Source organism: Monopterus albus, unplaced genomic scaffold, assembly GCF_001952655.1.
Source record: "Monopterus albus unplaced genomic scaffold, M_albus_1.0 scaffold87.1, whole genome shotgun sequence".
NCBI classification, from domain to species: Eukaryota; Metazoa; Chordata; class Actinopteri; order Synbranchiformes; family Synbranchidae; genus Monopterus; species Monopterus albus.
In genome coordinates, this window is record NW_018127967.1 from 696,255 (window position 1) to 720,416 (window position 24,162).

The 24,162-nt window shown below is 39.7% G+C and overlaps 1 protein-coding gene across 12 annotated transcripts in view; it reads left to right on the top strand.

The window, feature by feature from the left end:
* col13a1 (collagen, type XIII, alpha 1) overlaps nt 1-22,675 on the top strand; it is a 124,953-nt gene extending 102,278 nt beyond the window's left edge. For 8 of the 12 annotated variants that reach the window (XM_020607612.1, XM_020607615.1, XM_020607616.1 and 5 more), the window contains 14 exons: nt 28-72; nt 497-631; nt 1,375-1,446; nt 1,638-1,679; nt 1,795-1,845; nt 3,308-3,334; nt 3,450-3,536; nt 5,207-5,242; nt 7,322-7,375; nt 7,471-7,524; nt 9,648-9,683; nt 15,082-15,168; nt 22,396-22,434; nt 22,568-22,675. In XM_020607612.1, the coding sequence (XP_020463268.1) occupies nt 28-72; nt 497-631; nt 1,375-1,446; nt 1,638-1,679; nt 1,795-1,845; nt 3,308-3,334; nt 3,450-3,536; nt 5,207-5,242; nt 7,322-7,375; nt 7,471-7,524; nt 9,648-9,683; nt 15,082-15,168; nt 22,396-22,434; nt 22,568-22,570 (768 nt within the window). In that variant the 3' untranslated portion in view covers nt 22,571-22,675. The remainder of the gene's footprint in view (nt 1-27; nt 73-496; nt 632-1,374; nt 1,447-1,637; nt 1,680-1,794; nt 1,846-3,307; nt 3,335-3,449; nt 3,537-5,206; nt 5,243-7,321; nt 7,376-7,470; nt 7,525-9,647; nt 9,684-15,081; nt 15,169-22,395; nt 22,435-22,567) is intronic. The other 4 variants (XM_020607621.1, XM_020607617.1, XM_020607620.1 and 1 more) reach the window with 4 other exon arrangements.
* Nucleotides 22,676-24,162: the final 1,487 nt, after the last annotated feature.

The window sequence follows — 24,162 nt, forward strand, 5'->3', positions numbered from 1 at the left end:
GGTAATCCAGATTTGGTTTGTCCTTAGGGTGAAGTTGGTCTACCAGGTCCTCCAGGACTGGATGGTGAGAAGGTAAGATACTCAAGATTATTATCCAGGCAGTTGAATTATTACATGAATCTATAATGTGAAATAAGTCTATTAATTATGATAAAAAAAAAATGTATGTGTGTGTGAGACCTGCGCATGTTGTGAGGTCATAAATCTGTTTACACAGTCACCTTGTGGGGACTCCACATCCAAGTCCCCAAAATGAAAATCATTACATTTAGGTTAGACAAATAGTGGCTATGGTTAAGGTTAGGCTGAGTTTCCAGGAAATGAATGCAAGTCAATGTAATGTCCCCTGAAGTGATGGAAACACAATGTGTGTGTCTGTGATTACTAATGATTAAAACTCCCCATTTAAAATTTTTTTGTAAAAAATATCTGTGTCATAGCTTCTTGTTTTTTAAGTTAAATTATGTGAGATGACACTGGCCTTTTGTGTTTTCAGGGACTCAGAGGGAAGCCTGGAGAGCCTGGTCCCGCAGGTCCGGTCGGTCCTGAAGGTCCTAGAGGGGAGGGTGGTGTCATGGGCTTCCCAGGACCCAAGGGAGACAAGGGAGACATGGGTCCATCTGGATCACCTGTGAGTGACCGTGCTAACCGCACACCACACATCGTCTCATTCACTGGGGTTCCCTGACCAAAGCCTGAGTCCTGTCTGTCATTATCCAGAGGGAAGTCTCCAGGTTTTTCATTTGACTGCTTGTCATCTAATTACAGACTCACTGGCCTGGAAGAGATCCCAGCACTGAGACTTTTAAAATGAGTATAACTCTTAAGTCACTGTGGTGTAGATCCCAGATCAGCCCCCATATACAGTACCATACTATTTGTAGCCTGGTGCTACTTCAAGAGCCTACACTAAAGCTAGTTGTGTCTGTCTGTAGGTTGGACAGTTAGCTATGGATGGGCAGCATTGCGTCCCTGACTACAGTGTTTCCGTACAACAAAGAAAATCAATACTGGGCTGTGAAAAAAAAAAAAGGTTGTTAAAAAGTTATTTTGCAGGGTGCCGTACAATGTTGTTCAATTGTTTAATTTGTTTTTGTAATGAAATGAAAAAATTAAAAACAACAGCCAGGTAATAAATGCCTTTGTATATACAGTGGCTTCAGAAAGCATTCAGACCCCTTCCCTTTTTCCACACTTTACTGCCCCTGGTGTTGATTGGTGTAAAGATTTGGTGATGGAAGCTAAAACTGGATAAAAAAAAAAAATGTCCTCATTAGTGTTTTCTGCTTTGTAACATGAAGATCAGCTCTCAATCCCTGAACTGAAACACTCTACCACTGTCATGATGTCTATTTCCCCTTCCTTGTTCTGTAGGGTTTAGATGGCCCTACTGGTGAAAAGGGGGCTACAGGGGTCCCTGGCCCTATTGGATTACCTGGTGCAATGGTACGCAATGGTGCCCCATCAGGTTGCATGTTTGCTGATCTAGTCACTGACTTGGGAAAGGGGGAACAGTGGAATACATTTTGTATTCATCCAGAAAAAATGTTCATTTTTCGTTCTTTTAATAGTTTGTCTGATGAGGGACTATATCTCAACTTTGTGTCCTTCTGTGTTTTTGCTACCTTTTGTGACAGGGTCCTAAAGGTGAGCCTGGAGAATTGGGAAGGTCAGACAGGGTAAGCATTACTGATTAACCCAGTGGTGCCATTTGCACAATTCATTATGACAATATATTTGAGCAATATTTTCAGAACTCACTTGCTGCTTATGTTTGTGTCTGTCTGTATGTAGATCTACGGTCCTCCAGGGCCCCCAGGACCTCCAGGACCAGTTGGCCCAGCAGTGAGTCAAATATTCCATGCAAATTCCAAACTTAATGAAGCAGTAGTGGGTATAGGTGGGTAAGAAGAAGTCACTGCAGCTCATTGCATTTGCAGAGAATGGGTTGTTATTCAAAACCAATCTACCCACACAGTTCTGAAAACATTTAATAGGTTTCAGTGAAAACACCTGTGGGGAGGACTCTGAGTGTGCCAGGCCTTTAATACAGAAACCGATGCAGCAAATACATGCAGTAAAAATAATATTATTCATACCCAAAGTGTCTGGGCCTTCATTTTAGTTTATTATATATAATCTTAGTTATATACTGTATAATAAGGCAATTTCCAATGCTTTAATAACTTAGCAATTGTAAATAATCATGCTACATTCAAACATAGTAATAATAATGTGCAATAGGTGGTTTACAAACACGACTATTATGATGTGTGAAAATCAGATGGAAGGCAGAAAGTGATAAGCAGATACAGTCTGTATTATGCTAGTTTAAAATATATTAGGGTATAAACAGAAAATCACAACATAAATGAGACATAATCCTTATGTTAAGAGGATTTTTCAACAGAACTGAAAGCCTTTCCTGATACTGAGGCAAATTGTCCTGTGCATAGATATTATGTAATGTACAGTATGTCTATGGTCCTGTGGATTAACCTAGCAGCAAAACATTCAACAGTGACACCACTAAAGATTTTGAATGTTCATCGCGAAGCAGGACGGAGAAGTCACTGCAGCTCATTGCATTTGCACAGCAGAGTAGCAGTTAGCTAGCTACATAAGTGGTCACCGCACAGTGGAGCATTAGCCCACTACACTCTTCATTGTCCCAGACAAAGGCTTTGCAAGCCATTTTGTCCTTGTTGTGTCAAAGTGTGTTCCCTTGTCTAGCTGTGTTTCCCTGAATCTCACTTTATCCCAGCCCTGATCACTGATGGGGTCACCGACGGAAACGGTGTTTAACAGGAGAGAAATATCTGGGCGGGGGAAACAGTTTGACACAATACCAGAGTTTTATGGTCAGTTTCTTGCATTTCCCCCTTATGACCAACAACATTTGATACTCTGTAAAAGCTTCATCTGCTTTGTCAGTGTGATTGGTCTGATCAGCCATAAATGACACAAACTATAGGCAGTTTGAGAGCTTGTGATAGTACGGCCTGTGTAGAAAATCACTTCCAGCCCCCCACCTGCAGTTTGTGCTACAGCAACACAGTGACAAACAACCTATTAAGTATTTTTTAAGCTTTGTGTTTTTATTCATGTCTTTACAATTTCTCAAAACAGCATTTAAAGATGCTTTTCATTCAATTTTTATCTCTTGACATTAACTCAGATTTACCTGTGGCTTGCAGTGGCAGCAAATGGGAACACTAGCATGGGAAGGGGGGGTGCTGACTGGGCTGCATGACTGTGAAACAGTATAGATTGGTGACACTAATCTCACTGTTTTTGTTTTATTCAGGGATCTCAGGGACCATCAGGGCCTAAAGTGAGATATTTATCCTCCTGCTCTACATTTGATTAAATATTCCTTCAGTTGTCTGAATCATAGCTATTCTATGCTTTAAAGTGTAAGGAAGTGATTCTCCTACCCTGTCTCTTAGGGAGAGCCAGGCATAGGTCTCAGAGGAGAAAGGGGAGCAACTGGTCAGAAGGGTGACAAGGGAGACAGAGGCCACCTGGGACTCCCTGTAAGTTCACACATTTCACAGTTCTTTAACATTCTTTGGGGTAGCTTTGTCTGTTTTCATATTTAATCTTGATTATTTTAGGAATTATCACTGCTTCATTACAGAACAACTGGCATTATGGACATTATTCAAAATGGTATCCAAATCATCTTTGGGCTGATTTAAATGGGATCCTTTCATACTTTTCAAATGGTGTCAAACTCACATTGTTCATTGTTGGACTGTTACAGGCCATACAGCAGGTTTTCATTATGAGCAAGACTGAACAAGACTGTCCACTCTAATCAGCTCACCAGCCTGTCAAGAGTATTAACACAACCCCATGAACTCTATGGTGGCCAAGAGAATACTGCAGGTTAACAAAATGTATGCAAATCATCAAAAACATTAAAAAGAAATTCATCCCCACCTCTCTGACTCAGTGTTTAGGGGAAAGAAAATACCGCAAGAGATAAAACTGAAGCATACTAAGACATTCACCAGTTGGACAACACACAGGTTATAAACAATATTTTGCAGATACAAGCAAACACAGAAACGCAATAAGTAGTACAGAACACTACCTGTGTAATGCTTAGACCACTCATCAGTGAGCTTTAACATTCTGACCACATAACAGTGGTATTTTAGTAGTTACCAGTACTTTCATGCATTTTTAGTTTGCATCTTGGTAAACTCTGCTCTGTTGTAATTCAAAGCAATGTTCCAGTATTTGTAAGTGTATTTGTAACATTTCATTCAGTGTTCCACTGTCTCTACACAGAAAGCAAAATGTCAACAGAGGAGCAGCAGGAGGAATTCGGGCACACTTCACTATTGCATGCATATACTGTAGTACAAGGAAAACACCTGACTTTACATGACATGTAAACAGCTGGATTAGTTTAAATAAGAGCATATTTCTCTATCGGATGTATGTGGGAAGGATTTCTCCAGCTTACTGTGTAGATCTCCTTTGTCATGTATTGGGTTAGTTTTTTCTGGAGCTTTGGACCAAACCAAGTTTGCATCATTTCTTTAATTATGAGAAGCATAATATGGATGAAAGCTCCAGAAAACACTAGACTGTGGACTTAGAGCTGAGATTAGTAGTTTTTTTTAGATAACACAGCTAGCTAACTAGTTTTACTGATCCTTTTCTTTAATTGTGTATTTGTGAAATTAAAAACGGAGTTCTTTGTAGGTGGGCTTAGGACAGGGTAGGGAAGAACGTATTGAGAGACATATTTACACATTGTTGGATTTAATCTTATTATAGGATTTGTTGACATAAAATGTAGAATAACACCAGACGTGTACCTTCCAACAAAGACAGAGAGACGCTAACAAGAAGGCAATCTTAGTCTGAATAATCGGGGATATGGGGTTATTACCACCCTCGCAGGTGGGCCAACATGCACCAAATGCCCAGATCTACAAGCATGATGTTACTGTATATCATGTCAGTGAAGGTGAAAACAGAGTACAGAGCCTTACAATGACCAACAGTATGGCCATCAGCCATCAAAGACGTTACTGTCATGACTGTCACTCACTTTACCTCCACCGCTTCCCTCACCCTTCATTTGTCATCATCTAAATGTAATTTTGAAGTCACTTGAGTCACAGCCCCACCTTCCTACCATCTCCTCCATCATCTCTGCTCTCTAACTGTGTACAACGCTATACAGGGGGCTCATGGGTTAGACGGCAGACCGGGTCCAGTGGTGAGTGGCGCAAGTCCTGTTCCCGTCCCCTCCCCCTACTCCTCCTCTTCCTCCTCCACCCTTCTGCTGTAGCTTGCTTGATATCTGCCATGTCTGTTTGTCATGTCTGCTTGCTTTCCTGTCTTCCATGCTTGTCCTCTCTCTTTTCCTTCCTAAAATAGTTCTGTGAGGACAGAACTGTTCAGGTTTGGGTTCTGAGGATGCACTCGTATGAAGAAGCCACTTTTATTGCAGATATGACAGTCGTACACATTATACATCACCCGTTGCTGCTGTGGTTTATATTGGCTCATTTAATGACAGCAGCCCCTGCAGCAATGATTAAAGTTTGGCTAGAGCAAGATTTTCATACATTTAAGTCTAAATTCCAAACTAAGCAAAAACCATTGCATAGTTTATGAATAAGAAACCACATTCACATGAGATGTTATGTATCTGTCTAAGGCTTATGGACTTATTGGCCTGTACTAACTTATTTCAGATAAATGTTCAGTATGTTGTCCACTAAATAACAAGAAGAGTAAGTACAAAATGCCACATATGTTTGAGGTAATTGTGAAATGGTGTCTCCATTACATAAGTTTGTAGGATCAATAAGATTATTGTAACTGTAAGATGTTCTGCTCACTACAAATCTTGGTCATAGTTCTTCAAATACAGATTTATTCTCTAAATTCTCTAAAGTTTTTAAATACAATATATAGATAATTATTAAAAAGAAAGTCACTTTTGGCTTTTCCCGTTTAGGGGTCGCCACAGTGAATCGTCACACTGACGACTCGCATGTTGACATTTGGCACATGTTTTACACCGGATGCCCTTCCTGACGCAACCCTGATTCAAACCCGGGCTGCAGCGGTGAGAGCGCTGCGCCTTAACCACTAGCCTACCAGGGACGGCTATATAGATAATTATTAGTTTTTAAAAAAGGTACTGGCCCTATGATTAATGAACCATAATAATAACTAGGCCTACTGTAAATTCTCTGGATCTTGAATTAAATAGGACTCTGACAGAGACCTGCCTTTACTCCCTTTAATTTCCCCAGTTTTATGTCTACATTTTCACTCACTGATTCATTACAGTTATCTCTATTTTGACATTTTTTTTAACTTGTAAAAATAAAACTAGAATTACCACTTTATGGTTGTATCCCTCTGGCGACCAGTCAAGTTCACAGGAATGGGACAGACATAGTCAATGACCTTGACCTTTGACCACCAAACTCTGATCACTTTATCCTTGAGTCCAAATGGATACTTGTGCCAAATTTGAAGAAATTCCCTCAAGGCGTTCATGACATATTGCATTCATAAGAATGGGCCAGGTGTGCAGACAGGCAACCTGAAAACATAATGCTAAGGCCAGTGTAGAGGCATAAAAACATTCCTAGGGTAAATAGGAAAACAGACTTTTAATGTGAAACATCTTTAGGAATAATGAGTTTCATTGTCAGTACACCAATCAAAAAAGAAGAAAAAGTAGAAAAGACTGGATTTATTTAAATCTCTTCATAATCTCCCGCTGCTACCTGGAGCATTGCCCAGTCCTGCTTCCATCACGTCTGATTTTGGACATAGTAACAGTGTAAATCCTCAGTCCTCATTTCTGCCTCCACAGTTTCCTGCCTCCTGATCTGTACCAACAGCAGGCTGTAAAGCTGCCGAAAGGAGCATGCAGAGGTGCCCATGCTGCATGTTTAGATATCATACACGTAGAATGGACAGCTATACATAATAGATATGACTGAGATGCAAAGTCTTTCTCTCCAAGCCTCAGTGCTGCTCAGACACAGAAATGCAGCTGCTGACATCTGATTCATTTTCCCTTTTTTTTTATTGGTTTTGACAGTAGTTCAACAAGCTCGGTGTGTTACTGCTACATGTCAGGACAGAACCCTATGTCAGTCCTTTCTGTCACACCACATTAGTCATCAAACTGGTCTAAATAGTCCATGACCATATTCTTTTTTCATGTCCACCTGACAGCTTGTTGATTTACTGATTTAATATTGGTGTTTTCTCTAGTAGTATCTCGTATCTGTTGACTGGTAATCATATTCCCTTTTCTGTTTTAAAGGGTCTAATAGGACCAGCAGGATTGCCGGGGCCAGCAGGACCAAAAGGAGAGCGAGTGAGTGCCTCTCTCTCTGTGTTTTTTTCTGTTTTTATTCTTAGTATATTCATAGTTTTAGAATATACATATTGTATTTTCTTTCATCACTACAGGGTGAAAAGGGAGACGCAGGATTACCAGGACCAACTGGGCCTCAGGGCATCCCTGTAAGTCTGAAATTACTTTTTAATATTCATCACAACAGGGGGCATCTTTTATCATTGAAAGCGGCATGTTTATTATGAGGGGAATGTTTTAATAGAGGCTGGAGACCCTGGAGACATGATAAAAGTCTGATGCCAATACTGATGCTGAGGTGAAGCCTGCAGAGTGGCCAAAGTCTGCCAAAATCCAGCATCATCAAATTAACTGTAAATCAAATGAAAGAAAATTGGAAACTGGAAGCATTTGAGTTGTTTATGCTTGTATAATTTAAAAACTAAAGCAAGAAAATCACATGGTAAAATTCTCCTTTGAAAATATTATTATCCTGCTTAAATTTAAGTGATGCCTTTGAATAAATTAACATTTAGTGTTACTAACAGAGATCTGGTGTACCATAACAGCATTGTCAGTCACAAAGCCTCAAATCCATGAGAGGTGATTCATACAAACTTCTAAAGCAACTGTTTGACATTTTGGGAAACAGCTTTCTCCCCCAAAGTCACAAGCAAGTCGTAAGCTTCAAGTCTCTAACAAGTCCCAAGTTACTGCACTAGCAAGCAAGTCAAACCTCAACTATTAGTTAAGCAAGTCACAAGTCAAGTCATCCAAAATTCTGCTGATCTAACCCTGTCACCATATTTAAATCAGCTAAAAAACAGTGATCGCTGCTGTGTTCTGGCAGGTTGCCAGGTGTGCATGCATTGCAGTAGAAATCACCAAATTTTGCTTCAAAAACAAAAGATAACATCTCAATACAGTGGAACCTTGGATTGCGAGTAACCCGGTTTGCAAGTGTTTTGCAAGATGAGCAAACATTTTGATTCGATATACCAGTGAGGTCTCGCAATACAAGTAGTACATACACTTTGTCTGCCGAGCGTCATGTGATGCATGTCACAACTGAGCCAATCATTCTCACGCTTCACTCGTATAGTCAATATCTGTACTGCAACAATGGCCCCTCACGCCAGCCACGATTCTTTTCAAAGGTAAAGTGCAGGTTAATTCGTTTTATTTTTACTTTATACTCTATTTTGTATTACTATAAACATTTTTATATGGATAAGTGGGTGTGGAACGAATCATCTGAGTGTCCATTATTTCATATGGGGAAATTCGCTTTGATATATGAGTGCTTTGGATTACGAGCATATTGCCGGAATGAATTATACTCACAATCCAAGGTTGCACTGTATCTAGAAACATGCAAATATACTGCTCAAAAAAATAAAGGGAACACAACATAAGACATCCTAGATCTGAATGAATGAAATATTCTTATTAAATACCTTGTTCATTACATAGTTGAATGGCTTATTTTCCCTTGTGTTCCCTTTATTTTTTTGAGCAGTGTATTTAATTTGAAGAAATTTTGAGTCAGCTCTCTCTCATCTAATTGAAGTCTCAAGTCAGGAACAGTAAATCGAAGTCAAGTCGAGGTTTTTACCAGTGTCACTCAAGCAAGTCTCAAGTCCTCAGATTTGCGACTTAAGTCTGACTCGAGTCAAGTCATGTAACTCAAGTCCCACACCTCTGGTATTTGGTTGGTTGGTTTAGAGTATGTAATTACCATACACACATATTAAATAAGAACTGCCATTTTTAAGTTTGACAACCAATCAAAACACAGCTGACATTCTGCGGGCATTTTCCAAGAGGCCTTTCAAAATTGGTTTATTTTGTCTGTTTCTTTCTGTCAAAGGTTTGCATGCAGTAAAGTGCAGATTGATTGAAAAGTCTGTCAGAATGATGCATTAATGCACAAACTTGTGAATCCAGATCTGTTTTGCTACTGCTTAGTGTTGAGTCAACTTAGAAAACTTTGGCCACCACTAATAAAATGGTGCATGTGAGAAAAGCACATGCACCAAATGATTAAACGAATTAATGATAAACATTTAAAAGAGACTTAACTATGTCCTCTGTCTAGAAAATCATGAAGTAAACAGTAGTATTATTGCGATCTACTGGGAATGTGTGCTTGTACATAGTGTATGTGACAGGCCAGGGCAGGTTGTTGCTGACATCTCTTTGCATTGTGGCAAAAGTTCAGCCAGGTTTGGCGTTATTCCTGGACAAAGCAGCTTTTCTCTGACTCACTGAAATTATTCATTTGTTTTTACAGGGCTTGGTAGGACCACAAGGACTCAAAGGGAACCGGGTAAGATACTACTCCTGTGTTATTTGTTTTAATGATAGTGCAAGCAGGGACATGACTTTGGCTAATGGACACACATTGGATTTTCTTTGTGGAATATACACAGAGCAGGTCACTTCTATGCATTTACTCATTATATTCAATAACTAAACTAAACATTTTGTCAATCTCTGTGAGTTATATTTCAGGACAGGCTGGCATTTACATGCACAGGATTATTTAACCCCTACTATTACTGATGCAACTGCCTTGTGGGGCCATAATTGGCAAAGCTGTGATGACTTCAAAGATGCTTTCAAAGAAGAAATGTGAATTAAAAAGCTGAATATCATTATATCTCTTTGATATCACACATTAAAAGAAAACCAAATGAGTTAGATCATTTGCTTTGATTTTGAAAAACTCACATCAAGATGTCATTTTTTGACTTTGTTTTTATTGATTTATTTTTTACAGTGGATTATTGTTGAATCTGAGTGTCAGTGTTGCACTTCAGAACAAACTTATAGGGATCAATAGGCATGAATAATTATTGATAATATGCCAACAAGATTTTAATTTAAAAAAATGTAAAAATGATTCATGGTGACAACTTGGAGACAACCATTCATCTCAAGCACTTCCCCTGTTTTGTTATTTTTTATGTGACATCATAATGTAGGTTCACTTTAGACTTGAAACTGAGAGATGGATATCAGTCTGTCTGTGTGTCAAAAACAAAAAAAACAAAACTACAGTTAAAATGTTTACAACAATAGGGTGACTCAGTATATGTAAAGGTTGAAAATTGTTGCTCCGTTGTCTGGTGTCAGTGGCCTCAAGGCATTATTTCCCAGACCTATCTATCTACACTGAAAAAGCTCTGATAAACCAACAGCCAGCAACCTTGTACTAAACTAGATGGTGAACAAAGCGAAGATAAAGAGCCAGCTATTTTTTTCAGGAGTCGGTGGAGATCAAACCACAGCTAAAGTGAGAGGAAAGACTGGACTTTGATTCATCAGATGGCCAGAAACGCCACTGAATGAATGCTAATGTTGTTCCACTTGATGTATAAATAGGCCACTGTTTGCTAACACAACCTGGGTCTGTTCAAATTTCAAATGTACGTTTGCCACCATCACTAAGATGCACTAATTAACATGTTGTATCTTGTTTGTATAATCCATACTCAATTGTACAAATGACAGTGTGTGGTTTTAGGGACAATTATTTACTGGAACTATGCACTGTTGAGCAACAGCTGGCCTGTGACCAAAACCTCTTTTCAGTGACCACATCCAATGACCTGCACTATAGCCAGAGATGCTGTGCAGAAGTACTGGACATATGGATAAACTTTTGCTAGAGCCAGAATAGTCGTTTTCACCTACTTCCAGCCTTAATGCTAAGCTAGGCTAGCCACATTCTGACTCCAGCTCTGTACTTAACTAATTCCATGGAAACTGTACAGATTGAACCTTGGAATTTTAATATTTTTAATCGAACATAAAAATGTTTGTTTAAATAATATGAAGGATATGCTGGTGCTACAATAAAACATAGTTTGCAAGCGTGTTGCACTGGCCAAAGCGCTTTACAGGAGATGATACAACATTCACAATGACAATTTGGGGTTCAGTGTCTTGCTTAGGGACACTTAGGCATGCAGGGAGACCAGGAGTCGAACCACCAACTTGCTGGTCAGGAGACGACTGCCCTACCTGGTGAGCCACAGCCACCCCATTTGTTTTATCAAGATATCAGAGCTGGTTTGTTCTACCTCAGTACATTATGTGAACCAGTTCAGTGACGGGGCAGGAACAGCCAAATATGGACAAAATTCTCTCTGTGGTCAAAGTTAACACCACACTTGTGAAAAATTCATGTTTTTATACAAATCCATTCATTTTCTACCGCTTAGTCCCTGAACGGGGTCACGGGAGCCAATCCCAGCCGGCAATCGGGCAAAGGCAGGGTACACCCTGGACAAGTCACTAATCCATCACAGGGCTAACACAGAGACAAACAACCACGCACAATTTAGAGACACCAATCAACCTAAGCCACATGTCTTTGGACTGCGAGAGGAAGCTGGAGTAACCGGAAAGAACCGACGCAAGCACAGGGAGAACATGCAAACTCCACACAGAAAGGTCCCAGGTGGGGCCCGAACCCAGAACCTTCTCACTATGAGGCAACAGTGCTAACCACTGCGCCACCAATTTCAATAAACATTGTTTTCCCCAAGTTTTTTGAGTGAAAATGATATGTTTGACATGGAAGGTTTTGAAAGGTTCGGAAAGATAATCCAATCTCACCAGCATTTGATTTTTTTCTTAAACCCTTAAATAATGTCATTTTCTCTTAGTGATGTTACTTAATAGAACAGCATAAATATTGAACAGTTTCCATGGAATGACCCAACACACACAAATGATTGATATCCAGCTTTTTACTCTTGGAAATAAAGCAAATAAGCATCTTTTCCAAAATATTATACCATTTTAAAATTGACACTTAATATCAAAACAGCCCTGACAAGTGATGTTTGGTTGTATGCACCAGTTTCCTTAGTTTGAGACAATAATAGTAAGCTTTGAAACTTTAATTAGTAATACTACAGTATATAAAATTGCCTTTCATCTAAAGATTACAGCGAATCAGAGAGACACTCGCTGTAACCTTTAATTTTCACATACCCTTCTTCTAAAAGAATGTTTCTATTTCCTTCCCATTAACCTGTGACTGTTTTAATATTTCCACTCCCATCTTTTTTTAAGTCTTTACATTACATAATCTCTTTCAGCACATTCAACTGGCCTTAAATTAAAGGAAACAATATTTTTTATTTACCGCAACAGAAACAAGAAGAATACACATATGACAAACAGACTAAGGTAACTGTCCAGTTGAAGGTGTTGAAGACAAAGCTTTTGGGTAGTCTTGGTGTTTTTACTCTTTGTCCTATGTTCCTTTGTTTCCGCAGGTCTTCCTATTCCCTTTACCTTCCCTCCACCTTGCTCTGTGGCCCGTGGCTCTTTTTATTGCCAAGTTGCCCTCTCTCCCTCTCACAACTCTTGGCCTCCTGCTCCTTCTCCTGCATTCTAATGTACTCCTGGGTTGATCTTCCTCCTCTTATACCTCCGTTTTACTCCTCCCACTCCTGCTTAACATTATCTCTCCCTTGCAGACCTTCATGTCACCCTTTCAACCCCTGTTCCTCTGACCATACCCAAAACTGGCAAGCATTGCTCTCCTACCACTGTCAAAATGTTTGCTATATTTAGATGCAGGCACACTGAAGTACATGTTTCTAATGAGATTAATCGTTTTTAAGACAGTTTAATTTGTTGGAGCTAGGTGAGATTCCACACAGCAATCAGACTGAACCTTTCAACACACAGCCTGCACCTTTACAATAAGTGCAGATACTGTAACTCATTTGTCATGTCTGTAGTCTTATCATGATTTGCAAACTACTAAAGCTCCTTCAGTGGGTGTCATATTTTCCCAAAAGGCACAACAGTTCGGTCACAGAACGGCAAAACTGCATAACAAAACACTTCATGTCACGTAGAGCAACTGCACGAACCTACCTCAGTCTCTCTCTTGTCTCTGAATGAGGCCCTCTGCTGCTGCTACATGTTAGTAACACTCACAGCTCAGCATTGCATTAGAACCAATTGAGACAGGAGCCTTAAATCCAAAGAAACTCTAAATTATGAGATCCCAGTTGCACAGGTGATGCTAACACAGCACCAGGAGAACATGAGGAAGCATGTTATTCTTCTTGTCATAATCTATTCCCTATAGGCTACATAATGCTGTCATTTTTTTTATTTGATCCCTTGCAGCCTTTGACATTGGTGAGCAGGTATTCTGTTAATACAATTTTCATTTAATTTTCAATTTTCAATAAATCAAATCAAATCAAATTTTCAACCTGTAGGAAAGTCTTACCAAGTACTCTAAATGTATAGTACTCCACCAATTCTTATAAAATTGCTACTCAGATTAAACAATTAAACAAAATAGATTCTTCTTTCTTGTGAAATCTGTTGAAATTCTGTTGCCTACATTATCCACAATGCAACTTGATTGCCAACAGTTCAGTCAGACGTTACATCCCAGGTCTCTTATATGATCCTTCCTGCATCCTTGGTCCTCGGTTGACCTGGAAGTCATTATGGTCACCTGAGGGCCAAGGGCATTCCAAGTCTTTTGTATCAGTTCTGAAGCAATGGAATTGAGGAGACTGCTGGAGGAGCCATGAGCGAGGTGCACAAGGCCATCCTGCAGAGGTTTTTATGAACTGAGATGCCCATTTATTGGATGCTTCAGATGAAGGATCGAAGTAAAGGGGAGTCTCATGTCATTAATTATGTCTTTTGTGTATCTTTGCTCATGGCTCTTCCAGCAGTCTCCTTGTCCTCACAGCCAACATAAGAGAACAAATGTAGAAATGATCATACAGTATAAGAGACTTGGGATATACCCGCTGACTCAAGTGACATCAAATCAATTCATCGGACTTGCCACAGCTTTTTATGCCTTTGAGCCAGTGATAGCCATCCCATTCCGGTGAAAGTGATATCTCAGGAATGCTTTCAGGGAATTTCTTAAAATTTAGCACAAATGTCCTCTTGGACTCAGGATGTACTGATTAGGTTTTGGCAATCAAGGGTCAAGGTCACAGTGATCTCACATCAGTGCCATTCATTTGATGTTACCATTAACAGGATTATCACATTTCTCAGTGCCTTCCAAAACTCTTAAAAATTATTGCTAAAAATGTGTCAAGACTGTTTCCTGATCTGATACCACTATGGGCATCAGATCAGGAATGGCTAAAGCCTAAACCCTAGATTTGAGTGCAAAAACTAATTGGTTAAGGTTAGGTTAGGCTCATAGCTGGTAAAAAAAAAAAAAAAAACTAAAGTACTTGTCAAGGTTTGGGAATTGTTGCTCATTTTCATATTTAGTGTTTCTTTCAGCAGGTTATATTCCATGATAAAATGAAAACCTCAGAGTGCATGCAACAACCTTCATACTTAGCCTTCTGACATCTCTCAAACAAGTCTTCCAAAAGCTACTTTACAGTACAGTAGCTTATAGATAGTCCTTGGCAAAATGCTTGAAACCTGCTCAACAACTGGTTTTAATCCATCTCCCCTAACTCACTCTACTTACCTTCTCTTTCTACTAAATGTACATTAAACTATCATATCTTTTGAAAATAGCAAAAGGCAACCCGAACACTGTGGTTATTTAAAATAACTTATTTTTTGTAATGTATAAATAGCAGTACATATATGTAAGGACACTTGACAGGAGTCTCACAAAAAATAAAGATTTACTTCATGCTGTATGTGGCTTAATGGGGAGGACTAAAGTTTTTCCAATACGCTGTTGTTTGCAGGGAGAGAGGGGCAAGAAAGGCAACAGGGGGGCCAAAGGGGATAAGGGAGACCAAGGAGCACCTGGATTAGATGCCCCCTGTCCGTTGGTATGTCTGTAGTCCACTGTGTAGCCAAGAGGCAAATGGAAGGACCTCTATTTTAGAATTAAACATAATCTCATTGAGCTTCAGTTTCTCTAAAGATTTGTATTCAGCTTCCATTTGGCTCTGGTATTCAGTTTTTCTAATCAACTTCAGGGAGGGTTTGGTCCAGTTGTCCACTGCAGCCTTTCTGATATCAGGGGATATGTGGCTGAATTCATTAACTCTTAAATTTGATCTACTAAAAAGTTTATTAAAGCAAAGAAAATGTTGCAAAAAACATTAAAAAAAAAGATTTATCAGGGGTAAATTTACTTTGCTGGACCACGGACCTCAACTCTACCTGAGGGACCTCTTTTTTTCCAGGACCGAGATGGACAGGAACTAGGCAGCATCAACAGATACTGTATCAAAGCATTTAAGTCCCAACACGACCTAACATGAACTTAATCCAAAACTTTATCAGGATTCTTTGAATTGGTCGCAGAACTCCACATCAAATTCATTTCTGTAGTGAACTGACCTCTACTTTGTTATCACTGAAACAAATTTTCATCATTTTCTATTCCTGAAAGATTTACAACCTTTCAAACTCATCTCAGTGAGCCCAATTCCTGTCAGTCCCAGGTTGCATGCATGTTTAGGAAACCTGCGTCCAGTCACCCAGTGGACAGAAGTGGAAACCTCGTGCTCTCCAGCAGCGCTGGTCCAACTTTCCTCTACTGCACAAGGGATACAAAACACCTTTTTTCATTGGTTAATTTCACAAACAGGGATTCCGAGGCTTTAAAGGGGAGAAAGGTGAACCGGGCTTGCCAGGCCTGGACGGGCTGGATGCCCCCTGTCCTGTGGTATGGTGCTCTTTCTTTCCCTTCACTTTTCCCAGCATGTGTCTAGCTATCACTAACCACACCCCTAACTAGGGACACTGCGATTGTGTAAATTCACAAACACATGCATGTTTGCATGGACATTTAAATCTACTTAATGTTGTTGACTCATCTGCTAATAAGCCAGAACTTTTCCATCTGAACCCAAGTAGAACTGACATGAATGATGCGTTCCCTCTGAGAACTCTTTTCACTCAACATTTCCATTAAAACTACTAAAACTTTCTGTTAACTTCAGCCTCTGCATTATGCTTGTGAGTAATCACAATATATCACAACTACATAACCAGAAATAATTTCTAATTTACATCTTTGAAATTAAGTTAAGTATACTAGAGCTTTTCTTCTTAATCCCTTGTTTCTTACACCCTCTACTGCATGGAGCACCCATTTATACCATTTTCAAAACAGTGGTACCAGTGTACCACAGGTAGTGAAAAGCCGTAGAAACGACATGAATTAAGGCAGAGTCCTGCTGGTATTAGTTTGGAGGGCATTACTACACCGTGGTTCATGATTTATATTTCCTGTGTAGAATTTTAGCGTAACAAAACCAGCCCACGAATCTTGATTTTCTTTCAAAGGTTTAGTAAAGCAACTCATTGCTCCATTTTCTCTTGTTTTCCTCACTGTTCTGTGTCTGAGTTTGTAGAATTAAACTGGTACACCCTCAAAAGGTGATACTAATTGCAAGTTTCAGGTCAGTGACAGCTCAGTCCTGTCATTATCTAAAAACTCTCTAGAGTTTACTTTTTTGTCCAACGATGTCTCCAAATTCATATCAAAAATGGAGTTTGTGAGAGGTTGTCTGACTTTGCAAGGCTAATGGATTTTAGGTACATTCCTGTCTCCTAAAAATTACATTTGTCCATTACTAAATTGTTTTCTGTTGCAAATGTGTTGTATACAATTGTAATTTTTAAGAGACATAAGTGCCTTGACTACAAATCAGAATTTTAGCACATCAATATACATTATCTTTGTAATTTAAGCATGCAACCTCTGCATATATTTAGAAATAAGTTAGATCATGTTGGAAAATATTGCAAACACTACTGTGTCTTTAAACACCATTTAAAGGTAGCACTTATCTTCACTGATAAAAATAATCATGTTAGATATGATTTTCCCATTGGTCTATTGTTCTTCTCTGAATCTGTCTTTCCCAGAAACTGTAAAACGTCAGCTAGCACTGGAACAACAGTGACATAAAGCAACATTGCTGAGTCATACAGAAATCTCTTTTGACAAATTTACTGCCAAATCAGTGCCACAATGTAAGACGATCTCTGTCTTGGTTATGGTCCCATTTGTTTATTGTAAATACACTCAACATTACGGTATAAGTTCTTAGTTTAAAATACAGTATAGAGAAGTTGGGGGATCCTCTGGTTCTGGAAATAATTTTAAACCGCCGCAGCATTTTTTATGATAAATTTTATGTTTCTTACCTTAGAAACATGGTACTCTCCTGGATAATTTGATAAACAGTAAAATCAAGTTTCTCTTCTCTGAGTTTGTTGTTGCAAATAGCTGCAACAGTACAGCAATATTCATGACTGTAACTATGGGGCAAAGGCCAGACAGGGTCTCAGTTTAGAGCAATGGCAAACTTAGAAGGCTTTCTCTTTGCAATTGTGAATAAAACTCTGTGCCACATTGCCATATTAGCCAAATTCATCCTACAGTATGTGACCCTAAATCTGCAAGTGAATTGATTTAAAATACTGAATGATTATACCTTTTTTCCATTCCAGTGTTAATATCACCAAGTATAACAAAAATATATTCAGTGATAATGAAAACAAGAAAAAATTACATAGAAGGTACTATGATGAAATGTACAACCCCAAATCTGAAAAAGTTGGGACGGTATGTAAAAATAGTGATGTCTAAATCATCTGTGTCCTCTATTACATTGAAAACAATACAGCAGCACATTATTTGATGTGACACCTCATCAACTTTATTCTTTGTTCACAATAAATACTCACTTCAACCTGATACTGCAACACATTCCAAACAAAGTTGGGTCGGTTACATTTCAGGGCCAGTAACGAGGTAAAACAATGAAATGATTATCCCATTTGAAACAGGTGATGTCAACAGGAGACTGCATCATGATTTGGTACAACAGTGGCATCCAGGAAAGGCTGTGCCCTTTAGGAGCAAAGATGGGCCGAGGACCACCAGTTTGACAACATATTAATGAGAAAATTATTGAAATGTTTAAAAACAATGTTCCTCAAAGAAAGACAGGAAGGGATTTGGACATGTGCAGCATGGGTCCAGCATCAAATGCAAGAAGATGGCACAGCTGCATGTGGCCAGCCATCTATTACTACTGGATGTTTTGTTTTTTACTCTGTTAACATCTTTCTTTATATTGAATGCATCAGCTCTACTGGTGTATAATTGATCAACTCTCGTTAGTATTCGCTTATCTATATAAAAATAGATGTTTTTAATTCCAAATCGAGCTCAGGAGACGTATCACCGTGTTTACAATCTGTACCACCATGCCTCTGGCATTCACCCCGGTTTCCCTCCCGTACCAAGCAAAGAGTTGGCGTGGTAGCAGAGGAGGACTCTTGGTGAAGATTAAGGCTGGCAGTGCTGTTTTGTAGCTTCTCTCTTTGGCTGCTTATTTTTCAGCTCTCCCCGTACGTCAGGTCGGGATGGAGGGCCAGCTGTGATGTTTAAAGACAATTATATTTGTCGATAGGTCTCCTCAGACTGTTTTATGAGCTTTGAATTGCAGTTAAGACAGCCCCACAACATCCAGAGACTTGAAGTACTCAGGGCAGATCTCATCCACTCCGGTGGCTTGCCACTGAGAAGCTTCTCAACTACCTTGGTGACCTCAGCTTGGGTGATGGACGAGTCCACCTCCGAGCCCCCAGCTTCTGCTTCCTCGTCGGAAGACATAACGCTGGGGTTGAGGAGCTCCTCAAAGTATTTCTTCCACCGTCTGACGATGATCCCAGTCGAGGTCAACAACTGCCCACCTCCACTGTAAACAGTTTTGGCAGGGCACTGCTTCCCCTTCCTGAGGCGCTGGATGGTTTGCCAGAATTTCTTTGAGGCTGACCGATAGTCCCTCTCCATGGCCTCACCGAACTTCTCCCAGACCCAAGTTTTTGCCTCCACAACCACCTGAGCTGCCGTCCGCTTGGTACCCGTCAGCTGCCTCAGGAGTCCCACGAGCCAACCAAGCTCAAAAGGACTCCTTCTTCAGCTTGACAGCATCCCTTACTTCTGGTGTCCACCACTGGGTTTGGGGATTGCCACCACGACAGGCACCAGAGACCTTCCGGCCGTAGCTCCGAGTAGCCAAATCGGAAATAGAGGTGGAGAACATGGTCCATTCGGACTCAATGTCTCCAGTCTCCCTCGGGATCTGGTTGAAGCTCTGCCAGAGGTGATCTCGAGGGAGAATGGAGACATTGAGTGTTTATCAGTGTTGTTCCAAAACAACATTATTAGCTCCAGGCTTGATTATTGTAATGTGCTGTATGTAGGTCTCAGTCAGTCAATTTTTTTCCTCCAACTGGCTCAAAAATGCAGCTGATTGCCTTTTAATGCATACATTGAAGTGTGAATATATCACCCCAGCTCTATGTTCTCTTCACTGGCTCCCTGTCCATTTTAGGATCAATTTTAAACTGTTGATGTTTGTTTTCAAGGGACTAAATAGACTCACTCCTCTCTACCTTGCCGAACTTTTAAGCACCCATAGGTTTCCTAGATCTCTCAGATCAGCTTATGTGGACTTATTGGTGTCAGGGAGCAGTGTGAGAAGCTTCCTTGAATGTGTAGGTGTGAACCCAATTAAAAAGCCAGTAGTCTGAGGCAGTAGAACAGAGTTTATTGTTGTTCTTGGGGAGCTCAGGTGTGGGAGAAACAGAGTCAGACTGGAACAGTAACCAGTATTGAGGGATCAGGCAGAGAGAGCAGTACTTGCTTCAGTCTACGGTCGAGGTCTACAGCAGGGCAACAGGGAGGGCAAGGCAGAATCTCTGGTCGGTAGTACAGGCAGGGTCTCGATATCAGAATAAGCAAGCACTAGGGAAGAAACGGCTTGAGAGTCTAGACAATGCATAGAACAATCTGGCAGCTTCCCACAGGGTGAGAAGCTGCTATATACTGTTGTCAGCAGGTGTGGGTAATTGAGAAGCAGGTGAAACCAATGTGAGTGATGAGGTAAGGTTCCCGAGAATCAGGGTGAGCTGGGGACAGAACAAGAGCATGATACAGGAAGTGGACTGTGCAGAATCATGAAAATTGGAGGTCCTGAGGACTAGATATAATAGGTGGTAGACTGAGCCTTTGCAGTTGCTGCTCCCAGGTTGTGGAACAGTTTGCCTCTTGAACTGCACTTAATATCAGATGTGGTCTCCTTTAAATCAGAATTAAAAATGTATCTTTTTAAATTAGCACTCAGTTCCCAGTAGTTTATTGACACTCCGATTACTGTTCTATTGCTGTGGGTTCCTGTGGTCTGTCTGTATGTCGTCTATGTTAAGTTTATTAATGCTATTGATTGTGAAGCACTTTGGTCAATCTGTTGATTGTTGTAAAGCTCTTATACAAATTAACAGTGATTGGTGGTTTCCCCCTACGGTGCAGAACATCATTAAATGATTCAGGGAATCTGGAGGGATTTCAGTGCGTAAAGGCTGAGGGCCGAGCCTAAGCTGGATGACTGAGCTCTCCAATCCCTCAGACGGCACTGCATCAAGGATCGCCACTCTTCTATAAGCGATATAACCACATGGGCTCAGGATGATTTTGGCACACCCGTGTCAGGCACTACAATATGTAGTTACATCTATAAATGCTGCTTAAACTGTACTGTGCCAAAAGGAAGCCCTATGTCAACAATGTCTAGAAGTCGACTGCTCTTGCATGGACCATTACACAGTGGAAATGTGTACTGTGGTCAAATGAATCAGTATTTCAGGTCTTTTTTGGAAGGAATGGACACCATGTGCTCTGGACCAAAGACAAAAAGGACCATCCAGACTGTTCCCAGCAACAAGTCCAAAAGCCAGGGTTTATCATGGTCTGAGGTTGTGTCAGTGCCCTTGGCAAAGGTCACTTACACTTCTGTGATGGCTCCATTAATGATGAACGATACAGAGAGATGTTGGAGCAACATATGCTGCCTTCAAGACAACATCTTTTCCACGGACACCCATGCATACTTCAACAAGACAATGCTGAACCTCATCCTGCCACATTACCAAGGCCTGGTTGTGGAGGAAAAGGCTGTGAGTGCTGGACTGGCCTGTCTGCAGTCCCCACCTGTCCCCAGTAGAGAATGTTTGGTACATGTTGAAACGTAGATCATGTCAATGAAGACCCAGGACTGTTGTGGACCTTAAGACCTGTTTGCAGGAAGAATGGGACAAAATGACACCTGACACATTGAATCACTTGGTGTCCTCAGTCCCTAAACGGCTTTTAAGTGTTGTGAAAAGGAACGGCAGCATCACACCGTGGTAAACGCTTTACTGTCCCAACTTTGTCTGGAATGTGTTGCAGGCATCAGGATTGAAGTGAGTGTTTATTTTGAACAAAGAATAAAACTGATGGTTTCACATCAAATAATGTGCTGCTGTGTTGTTTTCAATGTCATACAGGACACAGATGATGTACACACTGTCCCAACATTTTCTGATTTGGGGTTGTATTACATTTTTTGTCCATGAAAAAAAGTTCAAGGATAATGTAAAAAACAGATAACAACATAATTGATCTGATTAGTTTCAGTTAACCATATGCCGCTGCCCCAAAATATCTATTGTTTAGAAGATGATTGAGCTGTTTAACCTGTTGCACCATCACATTTTGCAGTCAACACTGAAAAAGAAAGTATAATCAAGAACATCATGACTTTGTCCACTGTCCATGTCTATAGTCATAGCTACAACCCTGATTCTAGATAAGATGAACTGATGCTGTTTATCATTAGTGATAATGAGTATATCTAAAATCTAAAATTCTGTCTAGATAACTGAAAGATGGGACTGCTGGCACATACAGTAGCTGGGAAAATGTGTTTGGACTTGGAAAATTCTGATTCAGGCACAGACCTGAATGCACACATGCAGAAATAGAACCTGACGTTTATGTCCACTATCCTAAATGGCCAAAATAATTAATTCTTTTCACTTTGCTGTTTTAAAAAGTACATTCAAATGTTTTTTAAACTGTAAAATTTATATAACTGTATAATTGTTTTGCTTTGTTGCTTCACACATACATTAAAATACTGTTAAAGTCTGCACTGTGCATTATGTTTCACTTCACTTCTTGTTTGTTTGTTTGTTTTAACCAGGGGGACGATGGCTTACCTGTACCAGGATGTTGGAATAAAGTAAGTTGGAGAGTTTGGTGCTGTCTTGTTTTGTTGCTCATTGCTGTAACAGCTCACATAGTGTATGCAAACTTCACCATGAACATTGTTTGAACTAACATTTGGTGTCTTGCATTTTGCTTTTTCTTTGCAGTGACGATAACTTTGGAACGTCTTGACTGATTGTACATAGGATATTTATTTTTTTACTTTTTCCTAATCTGTTATATGTTGACAAAAAAAAATAAAATTCTAAAAAAGATGTGGCAGACATTTTGCATAGATTTGTTTATTTTTAATACGTATTATAGTGTTTATGTATTGGATTTTATATCTATGCATTATTTTAAATTTATTGGATAAGTTAAAAATATAATATGGCTACATATGCATGATATTTGTGCATAATGTGAAGTGGATGAGCTTATTAACTTATTGCTTTAATGTTGTGTTATGTTGTTTTAATAGACCATGCTGCACTGAGTTGTGGGGCTGGATTATGTGTTGGCATTTAGAAGGTCGTACTTAAACTCTCCTCTTTGTGAAATGTTAAAAACATACAAGCACTGCATATACACTAACTTCAATTTTACTAAATGTTCACAGAGTGACAGAAAGGTGTTTGAAGGCTGCACCTGGAGTTTTTAGTCATGTGCTCATATCGTACTGATGAAAATGCAGGTCTAAAAGATAAGATTTAGGGCTGGCACCAGAGTAACAAGTAGCGCTGGCCCATTAGTCCATCCAAGCACTTTGGTCCAGAACAAGACATTTTAATAAATAATGGGCAGATTGACATGAGGTTTGGTATAGATAGACAAAAACCGATAGAGTAATTACTTCAGATAGAGTACTGATAATATTCACCTGGTTATAATAAAATCATAATAGTAACATTTTGCATATAATTTAATAATAACTGTACATTGTTTACAAAGGTTATTCAGTGGTTCAGACGTAGAACTATTCAACTATACATCAACTAACATATACACACACTTCACTTAAAATGATTAATTGCACTGTATATTGGCAGCAATAAATGATTAGCATTGCAGTATGTGCTATAGCAAGTCCAAGGGATCCAATAGACGTGGATTGCTACTAGAGCCAGACTGATAATTTGGCCACCACAGCCCCCTAATTATTTAGGGTGGTTTCTTTGTCACTAAAATCAATTCAAGGCCTCAGTTTGAAAACAAAAATAACAAAACCTGAACTGTATGCTAATGCTTAGTGAATAGATATACTGTGTATGTTCTAAAGAAGTATATAAAATAAAACAAATTAAGGCTTGAGTGGCATGGGTTTTAATGGTAGTGCTAATTAAACAGGCATCGTTTCCACTAGCGTGTCAATCAGTTATTAGGGGACAGCTTTAAATTCTGTCTCTGACGTCTGGTATTATACTGTTCATGAGAAATCAAGTATTCCAGAAAATCACTGATGCTGTTAACATGTCTAAACCCAACACTTGTATCATGGAGGAGGGGGTCAACCAAGATCTCTTAACCATTTGAAGCTTTACAAGTTCTAGCATGAAACACCCTTAAAACAGCAGCGTTAGCTTCTCGTATATTCCTTCTGGTTTCAATTCTTTGTAAATAGTTCTGTCACATTGAACGGGCAGCCACTTCCTGCTTTATGTCAGGCTCTGTATTAACTGATCATCTGTCTTCTAATCTGAGGCACAGTAAACAGTCCAACTTCCTGGGTGGAAATATTGCTGTTCACCTTGAAGGCATGCTG